The sequence below is a fragment of the Lepus europaeus genome, chromosome 9 (genome assembly GCF_033115175.1).
Source record: "Lepus europaeus isolate LE1 chromosome 9, mLepTim1.pri, whole genome shotgun sequence".
NCBI classification, from domain to species: domain Eukaryota; kingdom Metazoa; phylum Chordata; class Mammalia; order Lagomorpha; family Leporidae; genus Lepus; species Lepus europaeus.
Window position 1 is genome coordinate 66,106,159 of NC_084835.1, and position 15,736 is coordinate 66,121,894.

The window sequence follows — 15,736 nt, forward strand, 5'->3', positions numbered from 1 at the left end:
AATTGGGTCCCTCACACCTACATGAGATCTGGATTGGGTTTCCAGTTCCTGGCTTCAGCCTGGCCCAGTCCTGGCTGTTATGGACATTTGGGGAATGAGCCAGTAGATGGGAGCTCTCTGTATCTGTCCCTCGAATAAATAAATAAATAAATAAATAAATATCTTTTTAAAAAGTGAGGATATGGGAATAGCTAGACACATTGTGAAAATATTTGTCAACTACATAAAATATATTAGATGGGGCTGATGTTGTGGCACAGAGGCTAAAGCCACCACCTGTGACACTGGCATCCCACATGGGCGCCAGTTCAAGTCCTGGCTGCTCCTTTTCTGATCCAGCTCCCTGTTAATGTGCTTGGGAAAGCTGCAGAGGATGGCTTAAGTGCCTGGGCCCTTGTACCCACGTGGGAGACCCAGATAAAGGTCCTGGCTCCTGGCTTTGGCTTGGTCCAGTCCTGGACATTGTGGTCATTTGGGGAGTGAACCAGTGCATGGAAGAGCTCCCCACTCCCAGCTTTGCTTTTCAAATAACTAAAATAAATCTTAAAAAAAAAAAAAAAAAAGATGCAGGTTGTCTCCTGTTGGAGTGCCTGCATTTGATACCTGCCTCCTGATTCATTTCTCGCTAATGCAGATCCTGGGAGGCAGGAGTGATTACTCGAGTAATCTAGTTTCTGCTACTCATGGGGGAGACCTAGGTTAAGTGCCTGACTCCTAGCTTTGGCTTAGCTCAGTCTCCCCTGTTGCAGGCATTTGGGGAATGTACCAGCAGATGGAAGCTCTCTTTCTCTCAGGAAAAAAAAAAAAGTGGTGGTTTGGCATAGCAGCTCGAGTCATCAGGCTCCTGGCTTTTGTCTGTCCCCACCACAGTTAGTGCAGGAATTTGGGGAGTGAACCAGTGGATGGAAGATCTTTCTCCCTGCTTTTCCAATAAAATGAAAATTAAAAAAAATTTAAATGCTTCCTCTTTATTATGCTAAATAAATTACAGATGAATTAAAATTGAAACACAACAGAAGTCATAAAATACTATGAAAAAGCTGGGTGATCTTATTAAAAAAAATCAAGGAGTAAAGGAGGCTTCCTAAGTTTAGCTAAATTTCTTGGCTTATGTTAAGTGGGAGAGATAATTAGAACAAGAAACCTGCAGTCTCATGGATTTTCACATTGCTGCAGTGTTCGGTTCTACCATATCCAACAAAACAAGTTGGGAAGGAGGGGATTTCAAGCTAAACAATGGCTCCGGTATCACTGCAGAAAGGTTATCTCCCAACCATCTAACAATACCACAGGCTGCTTAGGCAAACACGCATGTGGTGTTTTAGTGACAAGAGGAGTATCTGACAGATACGGTGAGAACAGAGAGGTGGTTATTACCAAATGCTCACATACATCATGGGGGTAGAGACAAATTGGATGCATAATTGTTATATAAAGTCCAATAAAATCTTTTATTAATGGGTTATGTTATTGGATTTCTATTCCTATCTTGACAACTAGAAGTACTGAATATGTCAGCAAGGCTCCTAGTTGAAAATTAATCCACCCAGTGCCTGGCTACATTTACTTAAGGGTTTGCTGATGGCCAAGAGAATGTCAGGAGGACAATATTACTTTTAAGGATTGCAGCACTAAGTAGGACAGGAAACTCAGAAGAGGAGACTTTATTAGACCAAATTAAAATTCACATTTCTGAATAGCTGAAATACAAAATGTAAAATCAAAAGGAGAAAGGGGAAAAATATGCTGCATCATAGAGACAAGGGCTGATTTCTCTAACTCAAGCACTTTTTAAAAAATATTTGTAAAGTCTCACTTTATTTGAAAGACAGAATAATATACACACAGAGACAGACAAACACACACAGAGATATTTTCCATTTGCTAGTTCACACCCCAAATATTTTCCAACAGCCAGGGATGTGTCATGCCAAAATCAGGAGCCAGAAACACAATCCTTGTCTCTCATGTGGCTGGCAGAGACCCAAGTATTGTTTCGTTTTCTTTCTTTTTTTAAAAAGATTTATTTATTTATTTGAAAGGCAGAAATACAGTGAGAGAAGGAGAGAGATATAGAGATCTTCCATTTGCTGGTTCACTCCCTAAAAAGTTGCAACAGATGGGGCTGGGCCAGGTGGAAACCAGGAGCTTCTTCTGGATCTCCCACATGGGTACAGGGGCTCAAGCACTTGGGCCATCGGAAGTGGAGGAGCTGGGATTTGACCCAGTACCCATAGGGAACGCCAGCACTGCAGGCTGAGGCTTGACCTGAGCCAAGTACTTGAGCCATCACCAGCTGCCTCCCAGGGTGCCCATTAGCAAGAAGCTGCATTAGAAGCAGAAATGGGATTCTTTTTTTTTTTTTTTTTTTTTTTTTGACAGGCAGAGTGGATAGTGAGAGAGAGAGAGAGAGACAGAGAGAAAGATCTTCCTTTTTGCAGTTGGTTCACCCTCCAATGGCTGCTGCGGCCAGCACATCTCGCTGAAGTGAAGCCAGGAGCCAGGTGCTTCCTCCTGGTCTCCCATGCGGGTGCAGGGCCCAAGCACTTGGGCCATCCTCCACTGCCTTCCTGGGCCATAGCAGAGAGCTGGCCTGGAAGAGGGGCAACCGGGATAGAATCCGGCGTCCCAGGCGGGACTAGAACCCGGTGTGCTGGCGCCGCAAGGCAGAGGATTAGCCTGTTGAACCATGGCGCCGGCCAGAAATGGGATTCTATTTCAGGCACTGATATAGGATGCGGGGCTCCCAAGTGGCAGCTTTATTCATGCACCATAATGTCTACCCTTTTACTGCTTAAAAAGTGAATATATATATATGTTCAAATAAAATGGAAATATATAGAATATATATTATATTATATTTTTATATATTTATTTCCATTTTATTTGACTGGCAAAGAGATTCTGTATCACCAAATGCTTTAAACAGGTGGGGTTAGAGCCCAAAACTCACACATGGTGGCAGTCATGAATAGGCAGTTATTGTAATTGTGATAAAGTTCAAATTTAAGAATAAAAAATGCAAATACAAAAAGAAGCTATAATTTTTGGGTCATGTTGTCAATTATTAAAAGCATTAATAAGGGGGCCAGCAGATTGTGATGTAGCACCTTAACAGGTTACCTGCAGCATCAACATCCCAGTTCGGACCAAATGTTCAAGTCTTCGCTGCTCCTTTTCCAATCTAGCTCCCTGATGATAGGGCCTGGGAAAACAGTGAAAAAGGGCCCACATACTTGGGGCCCTGTTACCTATGTGCGAGTGAAACCTCATGTGTGAGAGTTTCAAGCTCCTGGCTTCAGCCTGGCCCAGCCTTGGCTGTTGTGGCCATTTGGAGAGTGAGCCAGTGGATGGAAGCGTGCTTTCTTGCTCTCTGTCACTCTGCCTTTCTAATAAATAAAAACATATCTTTAAAAATAAATTCCCCCCAAATTGGTAAGTTTAATATATAAGGAGCTCAAAATCTTAAAGTTTAATATTCAGCAAAATAATGAAATACAAAATAGGCCAAAAAGCATGCACAAGTTAAAAAAAAATACAAATAACAAACCAAAGTATAAATTGTTTGTCTATAAATAAACAAGCTGTTTTTCATCTCCCAAAATAGTAAACATTTTAGAACAATGCATATGGTACAAGAAGAGGGTATGTTCCTATGTTGTTGAGGAGTTTTTAATTGGTACAACTATTCTGGAGGAAAATGTCAATGTATCAAGCCTAAAAAATATGCAGTCATGCACTGCTTAAGGACAGGGACATGTTCTGAGAAATGCTTTGTTAGGCAATTTTGTCTTGTGCAAACATTCAGAGTGTACTTACACAAACCTAGATGGTATAGGTCAATCATTCACGATGTGGCCCCTGATGCAATCAAGAGATGCAGTAAACACGAGGTGCATGAAGCTGCTGCCAGCGTAAGACGGCATATTGTTTTACAGTAAACTTTTTTTAAATAAGTAGGAGTACATTCTAAAATAACAATAAAAAGTATAGTATAGTAAATACATAAACCGGTAACAGTCGCTTATTATCAAGTATTATTTATTATACATTATTGTTCATGCTGTACTTTATGACTGGCAGCACAGGTTTATTTACACTAGTATCACCACAAACACAAGTAATGTGTGGTGCTACAACATTATGATGGCTACGACATCACTAGGTGATAAGAATTTCGCAGTTCCATAGTAATCTTTATGGGACTGTTGTCATTTTTATGGTCTATTCTTGACTCAAACGTCGTTACGCAGTGCATGACTGTACTTACTTTGCACAGTAGTACTGCACTAAATGCTTTAAGTTGTTGTTTCTAAGCTGGGAGATTATGGCCATCTTACTCTGAAGTTTTCCAAAACTTTTTGTAATGAATATAGACTATACTTAAAAAGGGAGAAAATGAATTTCATGGGCGAAAACAAAAAAGGCAATTTCCTTTTGATTCATTTTTTTGAGCTGTAAAAACTCAAGAAAAAAAATAATCTCCTTGCCAGTGTGGTACTTCCTTCCTCTCACTTCTAGTATCATGTGTTGACAGTTTGAAGAAGTTAAATGTGCTTTAAACAATAAAAACTCTGAAGCAGACTTTGAGATATCCGGCAAAAGCAAGACTGTGAAACAGAAATATCTTTCTGAGAAAACAAATAAACAAACAACTTTCCTATGTGTACATTTTAAAACGTCAAATCAAATACCTTGATGCAGTCTATCAGCCAAACCAAGGCTGCCACAATGTGAGGCCATGTATGAGGGGCCCCCACTGTATACATGGAGCTTTTGGATAGTGCAAAAGGATATCTATGAAAAATTAGAAAAAATAAGATAAGTTAATATGTCAATTCAGTAAAAATAATGGCTCAATGAAAGATGAAGCTACATTTTAAAAATTCGTCATAATGCCCCATAGTCTTGACTTGTTTGGAAGTAATCCACTTGTTGCAATTCTGTCCTTAGCTTTCTCTCCAAAGATTTTGCATATTTTTGGCTTCTTTTCTGCAGATTTTGCACATATATCCCCTAAATTGCAGAACTTGATTTACAGAAAGTAGGCTGGTCTTCTTCTAGCATATCTTTTGTTCCCCTAAATTCAATGTATCCCCAGTAAACTACATGTATATATTACATATATATACTCCAAATCCATTTCCCACCCCATGTTTACTCTTTATAGTCCTGTTCAACTTCATCTCGCTCTACTTTCACCAGGACTGAATCTGACATTTTTGCTTCTGTGAAATCTTTGATATCCAATTTGTCCTTCCTATTCCCTATTACTTGAGCAGCTCAGATGAAGCCTGCAGATTTGACTACTCCTATGGTTTAAACGTTTATCCTTCAGAGTTTGTGTGCTGGAAACGTTATTGCCAAAATCATGTTAATGGTATTTGGAGATGGTACCTTTGGGAGGTGACTGGGTCAGGAGGGCGCTGTGCTCATGAATGCCCTAGTTCATTCATGGGTTCGTGTATCATTAATGGAGTGGCTTTGTTAGAAAGGTGAGTTCTCTCTGACACACTTACTCTATCTTACTGTGTGATAGCTGCCATCATGTTCACATTATGAACCTGCAAGAAGGTTTTCACCAGATGCTGAATAGATGAACTTGCCAGTCTCCAGAACCATGAGCTGAATAAGCCTCTATTCTTTGTAAATTATTCAGTCTCAGTTATTTTGTTATAGCTACGAAAATAGACTTACACATCTATATTCTTTTTTTGTGTGTGCCTCTTCAAATTATCCCACGTGTACTGCCTATCCTAATGAGAAATATAGCATACATACCCAAGGTCTTTAAAGATTCTTGGAACTTCTTCTTCAAATTTTGTGTCAGGAAGTTCATATGAAGGGCATAGGAAGCCATAAAGAAAAGTGAAGATCTTTAGGAAGTCTTTAACAGATGGAGCTTGTAGAGATTTCATGGATACACTATATGCATAGCCATTTTCTGTAAGAAACTAAAATAATTCTCATTAAATGTTGAACATTTTGTAACTGAAAAACGAATGGGAGGTACCTAAGGAAATATTCACAATTTAAGCTATTTAAATTATAAATTACCTCACAGAGTTGTCGAATACACTGCTGAATGAATGCTTTGTCATTCAGTGGTCTTGGGTCCTTGATTTTTTCAGAACTGGAAAATATACCAAATTGACTATTCCGGGATCCATGTCCACTAGTTCTGGAAATATATTTTTAAAAAATCAGTCAAGACTATTTCCTTCTGTGGTAAAGTCTAAATTTAAGTCAATAGTATATATATATATATGTGTGTGTGTGTGTGTGTATATTTTCCTTTTAAATATTTATTTATTTATTTGAAAGGCAGAGTGAGAAAGATTTTTTCTATCTGCTGGTTCACTTCCCAAATGCCCACAACAGGCAGGGCTAGGCCAGGCTGAAGCTAGGAATCAGGAATTCCATCTGGGTCTCCCTTGTGGGTAGCTGAAATCCAAGTACTTGGGCCACCATCTACTGTCTTCTAGCTACGTTAGTAGGAAGCTGGATTGGAGGGTCAGAGTAGCTGGCACTTGAATCAGTCACTGGTATGGGTTGCAGGTTTGTCCCAAAAAGGGGCTGAACGCTCTGTACCACAATGCACATTTTTTTTTCTTTTTTCTTTTTTTTTAAATTTGAGAAGCAGAGACACAGTTCCCATCTACTGCTTCACTCTCCAAGAGCTGGAAATGGCTGGAGGTGGGCTGGGGCATAAGACAAGAGCTAGGAACTTAATCCACATGGGTGGCAGGAACCCAATTACTTGAGTCATAATTGCTACCTCCCAGGGTCTGCATTAGCAGGAAGGTAGATTCAGGAGCTAAAGTTGGGACACAGTATAGCACCCAGGTACTATGAAGTGGGACACGGGTATTCTAACTGGCACCTTAACCACCAGGCTGGCTGAATGCCCTGAAACTGATAATTATATTTTAATATCAGCATCAAATATTAACATTTTTATTTTACCAAAAAAGAATTTTCTTATTTATAGCAGAGAAAAAGAACAAATAATGCACAGTAAAGTATGAAGTTACAGCACATAACAGATAATTTAGATATAAAATGAGAATAAAATATTCTTCTGGTGCTTGTATTGTCAACATACCCACCATCCTCTAAGAATACATATTTTATTTTGGTCCATTAGATCTTCTTTATCAACTATTCTCCAAGTCTGTTCAATAGTCTAGATTCTTTTGCAATTCTATACACTTCTCCACCATTGTGGTTTCCCTCCTCCTAACCTCTTCATTTAGCATTTTCTTGTAGGCAAAATGCCTTTGAGGATTGATTGAAAGAGCTAATACAGATAAAGCACTTAAGACAATGTTTAGCTTACAGAAATGTTCAAGAAACATTAGATTTTATAATTATCATCATCTCTTTTAATCAATCCTTAGAACTGCTCTATGAGGAGATGCTGATAACGTTTCCATTTTATACATAAGGACACTGAAGCACAGAGGTTAATTTACCCAAGATCACATAACTAGTTACATTTTGTCCTGTTAATCTGTTTTATGTCAAATTTAATTTGTAGTTCAGCAAAGGAACCTTGAAGGGTGAAGAAAGCCATTTATCACTCCCCTCCAATCAATCCTTCCCTTTTCTCCACACAAGACAAACACTGATCTACTTTAGAGAGTGAATCTCTCTCTCTCTCTTTTTTTCCCAAAGATTTATTTTATTCATTTTTAAAGACCCAAGTTACAGGGAGAGAGAGAGGGGGAGACAGAGACAGATCCTTCATCTGATGGTTCACTCCCCAAATAGCTGCAACAGCTGGGTGTGGGCAAGGCTGAAGGCAGGAGCCAGGAGCTTCCTGGGTACAGGGGCCCAAGGACTTGGGTCATCTTATATTGCCTTTCCAGGTGCATCAGCAGGGATGCTGGATCAGAAGTAGAGCAGCCAGGACTTAAACCAGTGCCCATATGGGATGCTGGCATAGCAGGTGGTAGCTTAATATGCTAAGCCACAACACTGGCCCCCAGAGAGTGATTCTTAAAGTGCTACATAGGGATTACTGAGAAGTCAACATTATTTGACAGTAAGTCAGAGCAAAACACAGTATTTGCTTTTTTCATTCTTATCCTCTCATGAGTGAAGTTTTCTGTATGATGAATATTGTAATAGACTGAACATAGCAGCAGATATGAGCATCTAGCTGTCTTCTATTAAGCTACACATTAAAGAGCTTCGTAAAACTGTAAAACAGGTGGGGAAAGTATTTCTGTGAAACATCATTTGGATATTTATAACATCATTCGCAGGACATACAAAATTATCAACTTGAAAATTAGCCTCCCATATATTTATATATATTTATTGAATTTTGAGTCCTGCCTGCAGTTGCCTTGGCAGGGCCAGACCAAATGATTTCGCTGGCCTGTAATGGCTTCTGGGTTGGATGTTCCCCATCCATGCTGTAAATGTCACTCTTCTCACTGAGAGTGCTTATGAAAATTTTTTTAAAATGAAAAATAATTTTTGGGGCTGATGGGTGCTTTTAAATCATATACATTATTTTGAAGTTTAAATTCTAATACAATTAATTTCAATGGATATGGCTCACAAAACAAAAGCTCTTTCAGGAGCCACCATTTAGCTTAGTGGTTAAGATACTGGTGAAGATGCCTATATCCTACACTGGAATACCTGGTTTGATACCTGACTCTGGCTCCTGGCTTCAGCATCTTGCTATAATGTAGACCTTGGAGGCAGCAGTGATAGTTCAAGTAACTGGGTTCCTGCCATACCGCTTTGAGACCTAGACTGAGTTCTCAGCTCCTGACTTTAGCCCACCCCAGCCTCTGGTTGTTCCAAGCCTTTGAGAAATGAACCAAATATACTTCTTAACACCATCTACAAGAGATAAAACATAAAACTTTAACCTTTTAAAATAGAAGAAAATTAGATTGTAACTTTTCTTGAAAGGGACTATGTTATCTAATTTTTTGTTCTCTCAGGGTATCAATGCATGGCTATAGGAATTCTTTCATTAGAACTAATAAAAAATATCATTACCTTTTACCAAACACGGAGACTTTTCTTTCGGATGTGGGTTTGTTTACACTCAACTTTCCAAAGGTTGGTTTCTCTTTGCTTTAAGTAAAATAAAAAACAAGTCTTCAATATTTATATGTATATGTATAAGTATATATATATAAAGCTAGTTCAAGAAACTTTGGAAAATATATTGGAACCAATATTTCTTCTCTGTTCCCTAAAAAATTATTTAAAATCCTAAAAATTTTTAGCAGCAACCATATCTGATATACATGAGATGGGCTAAAAGATAGCATAAGTTACAATGCTAAAAATGTTAAGAAACATATTATTAAAATATATACATTTTAATAATTTTAATATTAATGATTTAATTCTATGATTTTATATTAAATATATAAATTGATGAAAATAACTTTAAGGAAAAAGAAAAATATGAACAGATATATTCAGTTAAAGATGGTGGTTAAAGCCTGCTCTTTTTCAGAATGTAGCTGTACTTCACATTCATTATGTAAATTACAGACAAAAAAATTACACTAGTAAGCTTTCAACTTGTAATGCAATTTGAAGCATAAAATCTTTTGGTTTAAGTGATGTGCAGTTGTACAAAAAATTCTGTCTAAAGTATTCAGAAGGAAAACTATTTCAAATTTCTAAAAGTAGCAGAGGCTCACACTAGTAATATAAACCTAAGTAATTTAAGAAAAATTCGCAAGTAACTTTTACCTTAGTACTAGAGGATTTCTATAACTCTTCAGTGGCTTTCAAATAGCTTTCTGTTAACTGGAAGAAATTCACTCATAGGGAGAAACTGCAGTTTATGACAGCAAGTTCTTTTGGACACTTTCCTCCAGTGAATCATGAGGAAATAGTTTGGAGAAGTGCTTAGGCTGCTATTACATTACAGCTTATCATCTGGTTTAAGAACTTTGCCTGTTGGAAACACCTCAGTAAAGTGAAAGGTACAGCACAGAGCCTGCTCAACCATACAGCTCTAGGATAAAGGAGAAGGCGGCTAAAAGGGAATCAATAGTCCTCTTAGGAGGCACCTGGTAAAGCAGCAGGCTTTGGGGATTTAAAAAACAAATGAGATGACACACGATACTTAGTAGTATGCCCACTTTCAGACTTCATTGGCCTTAAATCAGGAACCACTGGGAACAGACAGGACTCACGAGGACATCACTCACATTATATCTCTTATTAATCATTTTTACCATTTCTTTACTCAAGAACATAAGGTAAGCAGTGAGAACCCCAGGTGGAGGTACTTACGTCTGAGGTGTATGAAGGCTTTGTCTGTTGAGGTCCTGCGATCGTAACTCCTGCATAGAGAGGCGGCCAGCACCACCAGTGGAAACTGAGCTGCGCTTCATGGCTATGACCGACAGTCAAGAATTCAATATTAGAAAAATTTTATCTTTATTCTGAAATATAAAGGCAGCCAAGTTTCACTATTTCATCAAGGTAACACTTCCCATGGGCTATCTTCTTTGTTCATGCACCTGAAGTCCTCATTTACAAAGGACATCTGTTAAACTTCATTTAAAAATATTTGAGAGCTGGGGCCAACGCTGTGGTGTAGTAGGTAAAGCTGTCGCCTGCAGTGCCAGCATCCCATATGGGCACCGGTTCTAGTCTCTGCTGCTCCACTTTCTATTCAGTTCTCTGCTGTGGCCTGGGAAATCAGTAGAAGATGGCCCAAGTCCTTGGGCCCCTGCACCCACATGGAAGACCTGGAAGAAGCTCTTGGCTCCTGGCTTCGGATTGGTGCAGCTCTGGCCATTGCAGTCATCTGGGGAGTGAACCAAGGGATGGAAGACCTGTCTCTCTCCCTCTTCTCTTTCATATAAATAATAAAATAAATCTTTAAAAAATATTTGAGAGGAAGAGAAAGAGAGAGAGACACACACACACACAGAGGGATGTTCTATCCCCTGGTTCACTCTCTCAGTGCCCATCTGTGGACTGGGCCAGGCTGAAGCCAGGAGCCTGGAAATCAACCTGGCTCTCCCACGTTGGTGGCATGGATCTAAGTGCTGAACCATCACCTGCTGCTTCCCAAGGTGCACATTAGCAGGAAGCTGGAATTGGAATCACGACTCCAATATGGGATGTGGGTGTCCCAAGATAGTCAATCTACATAAACATTTACTAAATGCCCACTATGTATAAGGGAGTGTGCTAGGCAGTGCAGGAGATACAAAGATGAGTAAAGTTTGATTCTGGCCTTCGCAAGGCATCCATGGGATACAAAGTCCTGAATATTAAGCCCTATCTTATCATTGCTGTTACAGGTGCCTATTTTTTTTCTTTTCATATTTATTTATTTATTTGAAAGGTAGAGTTATAGAGAGGGAGAGACAGAGGCATAAAGAGTTTGCCATCTGCTGGTTCACTCCCCAAATGCCCACAATGGCACGGCCAAGGCTGGGCCAGACTGAAGCCAGGAGCTTCATGGGGGTTTCCCACGTAGGTGCGGGGGCCCACACACTTGGGTCATCTTCCACTGCTTTTCCAGGCCCAAGCTGGGAGCTGGATCGGAAGTGTAGCAGCTCAGACTTGAACCAGCGCCCATATGGGATGCTGGCCAAGCAGCTATGTCATAGCAGTGGACCCTGCATGTGCCTACCTCAGTGAGAAGTTGGAGGCAGCCTGAGAATAAATCTCAAGTTCCCTTACGCACTTAAACATCTTTCCTTTTCTTTGGTTTCAAAGAAAGGAGCTATCCTGTTTTCTTGGATAATGCCAACCTCTCCTGCATGTCCTCTCCTGGTTCACAGTCAATTACTGTCCTCTGGCGTCAACCTCTCCTCCAACAAGTATAAAATCACCGGATCCACCAAATGGCCTAGGGCTGACCCTAGTTTCAAAACCCATTGACAGCTCATTCCCTTCACAGCCACTCAACAGGCTGTCTCCCAGGATACTCAGAATCCACAAGCCTTCCGATCCTGCCTCTGCAGCGTCAGACACTCCCCAAGTGGCCTCCCCGGCGCCTGCGAAGCGGACATCTGTGTGGCCGCCCCGCTCCTTCCCTGGGCACCCTTCTTGTTTTAGTGCATGCTGGTTCATCTGTCATCCTTCCCCTTCTCACCTCTACGCCCCTCCCAGGCTCCACGCACCGTTGTAAACGTACTTTCAAGATTTCAGGCTAAGGTTTCTAGACGGGCTCCGTTCAGGGCCGCCGAGACGCTCCGTGAGCACCCAAACGCAACACTCAGTAGCAAACAGGTCCTCTCTGGTTCTTCCCCTTCCCTCGCTCCAGCCTCTCTTCTCTCCATCAGGGTCCCCTAGGCACCCCCATCTCCCTTGAGAGTACCTTGCGAGCGGAAATTTATCGGACCCGGTGCCACCAGCCCCTGTCCCAATCGTAAACACTAACCCGCAGCCCCTCACTGTGTCCCGCCAGAACCGCCCAGCAGCACCAACGCCGCCCCAATGTCATCAGTTACCTTCCCTCCAGCTCCTGACACGACTCACGCGCCCAACTCCTGTAAACCGTGTGACACTCCGCTAAAAGTGGGAACAGCCGCCAAAACCAGAGCTTCCTCCGCCCGCCCGCCCGGGCGGTTTGAATTTTAAAATCTCCGCCGGAGCTGACGTCACGCGCACGACGTGCTCACGCATGCGCAACACTCTCGGACCCGCCCCTTGTCTCCGGGATTTGCTTGCTGGTCGCCGCCCGCCGCCTCGCGGACACACTGGGGTCTGTGGGCCAGTGGAAGCGCTCCCTGCGGAGTCTGGCCGGACCCGAGAGTTGGCTCCGAAGTTTCGAGGGTTCTACGTCGCCAGGGAGCGGCTTTAGAGCCGAGCCGCCCGGGAAACGTTTTTCCGTACAACCACATGGCGGCGCCCGTTGACTCTTAGAGGAGAAATCTGTTTTGCTTTGCCCTGAGAGTGGAGGCTTGCAGAGCCTTTGGCGGTGAGAGCCTGGGAAGCCGGCCTGCCCTTTGCTGACACGGGGCGCGGCTAGGTCGGAGGTGGTGGCTGTGAATGTGGGTGCAGTCCCCTCCGAGGCCGCGCGCGGGCTCCCGGTTTGGAGGTGTGACTGCTCCCCGGGGTTTCTCGGTCTCTAGTGGTGGGTGGCCTGCAAGAGACCAGGAAGAATCAGGGTTGATTGGGAAGGGCTAGGAGCTGGATGCGAAGCGGAGAAGCAGGAGAGGTCACGTCAACCACAGTCGAGTAGGGACTCCCCTAAATTTGAACCCAGAGACGCGCACTGTCCGTTACTGGAGAGGAGAAGGTCGGGGGTGGGAGAAGAGTTCAGGGCGAAGACCCAGATACTTTTGTCTTACAACAGTTGTGCCGACGATGGAGTTGTCGTGTTCGGCAAGTCGCCGTTCTTGTTCGAGTTTCAGTATTCCCGTCTGAATGTCTATGTCGCTAGCCATTGCAAAGGGCTCCTCACCCCCTTGTGACCAGAGAGGTGGGACCGGGCATCACCAGGATCACCATCAGTAGCGGCAATTAGCATTTATGTGAGCAAGGGCAACGTGTCAGGCGTGATGCACTGTATTGCATGTGGAATGTCTCATTTGCTTCTCTAAACAGAAATGTCATAAAAAAAAAAAAAAAAACTTTGAGGCTCATTGAGATCAAATAACTAGTCCATGGTCATGCTGCTAATACAGGGAATCAGACATTTGAAGCCAAGTGCTGCAGTTACTAACTGTGCTGTTTACCACTTCTTAAGTTCTCCAGTATATTAGATTTAGAAAGCTATGTCCAGAACTGAAAATGAGTTTCTGTTTTTCAAGTAAAGTGAGAATAAATAAATAAGTAAAAATGGAGGCAGAAATATGGCGCAGCACTTAAGTTGCTGCGTGTATCACCCATATTGGGTCTTCTCATAATGGAGTGCCTGATTCAAGTCCCTGCTAGTTTGCTTTGGATTCTAGCTTCCTGCTGATGTGCACCCTGGGAAGCAGCAGGGGATAGCCCAGGTACTTGTGTTGCTGCCGACCACATGGGAGACCTGGATTGAATTCTAGGCTCCTGGCTTTGGCCTGGCTCAGCCTTGGCTGTTACGGGCATTTAGATAGGGAATCAGTGTTTGGACAATGCCTATATGTCTCTGTGTCTCTGCCTTTCAAATGAAATGAAAGTAAGTTAATTGCAGATCAGATCTTCTTGTATCAGATCTTCATATATGAAATATATGTTTATTGAAATACGGGACAATTCACTTGATCCAGAAAGTTGGGTTTTGTTTCTAATTCTCAGCCTTTTTTTTTTTTTTTTTTTTTTTAAAGGAAAAGAATGTCTGTGGTACACCAGTTGTCACCTGGGTGGTTACTAGATCATCTTTCTTTCCTTAACAAGATAAACTATCAAATTCACAAGCCTCATGAGCCTTGTTGCAGTAAAAATGAGTCCACTTCTCTCCACTTGGCTTCTCTTCAAATGGATTCTATGTCTTCGTTTGGAGCCTCTGCTGCATTTATTGCTTCTGACTCTACTGCTAAGCCACAGAATGATATTGGAGGAAATTGTGAAATGTTCACACAGAAATACATTTTTCGATCTGAACTATTTAATATCACCAAACCTTATATAACTCCAGCTATTCACAAAGAATACCAACAAAGTAATGAGAAGGAAGATCTAAAGAATGATATTAAAAAGGAGAACTCCACTTCTATTATTGGGAAGGTAGAGTTTTAAGACACACTCATTTTTCTACAGAAAACGTGAATTTAGTATTTCAGTGTGTCAAATATCTTGTGATTTATTCAGTATAAGAAAAACCAAGAAACTATAAGAAAGCTTTGGTATAATCAAAGTAATTTTTAACTCTTTCCTGACATTCTGTATATTTTCAAAGGGTATATTGCTAATTCAGAAGTAAGAAAAATTGGCTTGGAATCGAATGTTCTGTAAATTAAAATCAACCAATCAAACAACTGTTAAACGTTACCTGCTTAGGCATTTGTGTGAATTGCATGTTTTTACACCTATTTTTTGCTGAAAGATATGTTTCTTTTTCCTCTGCAAATTTCCAAATCAGAGTTTTCAGAGATATTTAGAGACCATTATGGAATAAGCTTGTATAATAAAAGTTTGGAAGAAGGTTGATATTTTGGAAGTATCTGGTGCTAAAAGTAGAAAGCTGTGGAAAGCATATCTGTTTGTAAAGTACAGTTATTTGTCACATTCTAAGAAATGTGTCATTAGGTGATTCCAGCAGCGTTTGAACGTCACAGACTGTACTTACGCAAGCTGTGATGGTAATGTCACGAGGTGACTTAATCTTACAGGACCAGTGTCGTATATTAGGTCTGTTGGTGCATGACTGTATCATTGTCCCTGAATTACTGCTACCAATTCACACAAATAACAAGCATTTAAACACACTGGTGCATCTTTCAGTAAGTTGAGAATTCCATACAAGATCAAGTTATTGTTTATGTTTTAATATTATTATTATATTTTAATACTTTTTATGTTTTCAGAAGTTGAGAGATGATTATGGGAAGTCCCTATAAGATAAATTATATCTGTGATTTCTCTGGTACTGATAAAAATTCGTTATTCACTAGCAAATGTTCTGTGTCTATGTGTTATAGTACACAGAGTGATGGAATAACATAACATAATTCCTGCCTTCATTAATCTTAGTAGAGAAGAAAGATTCTAAATGAGAAGGCATGTTGTGAATTAGAGTAAAAGTCATATTTATTACATTGTTTTAGGTACCTGAAATAGAACTTTTAATATTCTTTTC

At 41.0% G+C, this 15,736-nt stretch overlaps 2 protein-coding genes across 6 annotated transcripts in view; one reads left to right on the top strand and one right to left on the bottom strand.

Moving 5' to 3' along the window:
- Positions 1-12,594, bottom strand: part of NDC80 (NDC80 kinetochore complex component) — a 49,460-nt gene extending 36,866 nt beyond the window's left edge. The window contains exons 1-6 of one of the 3 annotated variants that reach the window (XM_062201424.1): positions 12,465-12,594; positions 10,285-10,436; positions 9,025-9,102; positions 6,058-6,181; positions 5,782-5,954; positions 4,695-4,797 (exon numbers count right to left, since the gene is read on the bottom strand). In XM_062201424.1, the coding sequence (XP_062057408.1) occupies positions 4,695-4,797; positions 5,782-5,954; positions 6,058-6,181; positions 9,025-9,102; positions 10,285-10,385 (579 nt within the window). In that variant the 5' untranslated portion in view covers positions 10,386-10,436; positions 12,465-12,594. The remainder of the gene's footprint in view (positions 1-4,694; positions 4,798-5,781; positions 5,955-6,057; positions 6,182-9,024; positions 9,103-10,284; positions 10,437-12,464) is intronic. The other 2 variants (XM_062201422.1, XM_062201423.1) reach the window with 2 other exon arrangements.
- Positions 12,595-12,666: 72 nt separating this feature from the next.
- METTL4 (methyltransferase 4, N6-adenosine) overlaps positions 12,667-15,736 on the top strand; it is a 34,812-nt gene continuing 31,742 nt past the window's right edge. For all 3 annotated transcript variants that reach the window (XM_062201425.1, XM_062201426.1, XM_062201427.1), the window contains exons 1-2: positions 12,667-12,934; positions 14,265-14,664. In XM_062201425.1, the coding sequence (XP_062057409.1) occupies positions 14,272-14,664 (393 nt within the window). In that variant the 5' untranslated portion in view covers positions 12,667-12,934; positions 14,265-14,271. The remainder of the gene's footprint in view (positions 12,935-14,264; positions 14,665-15,736) is intronic.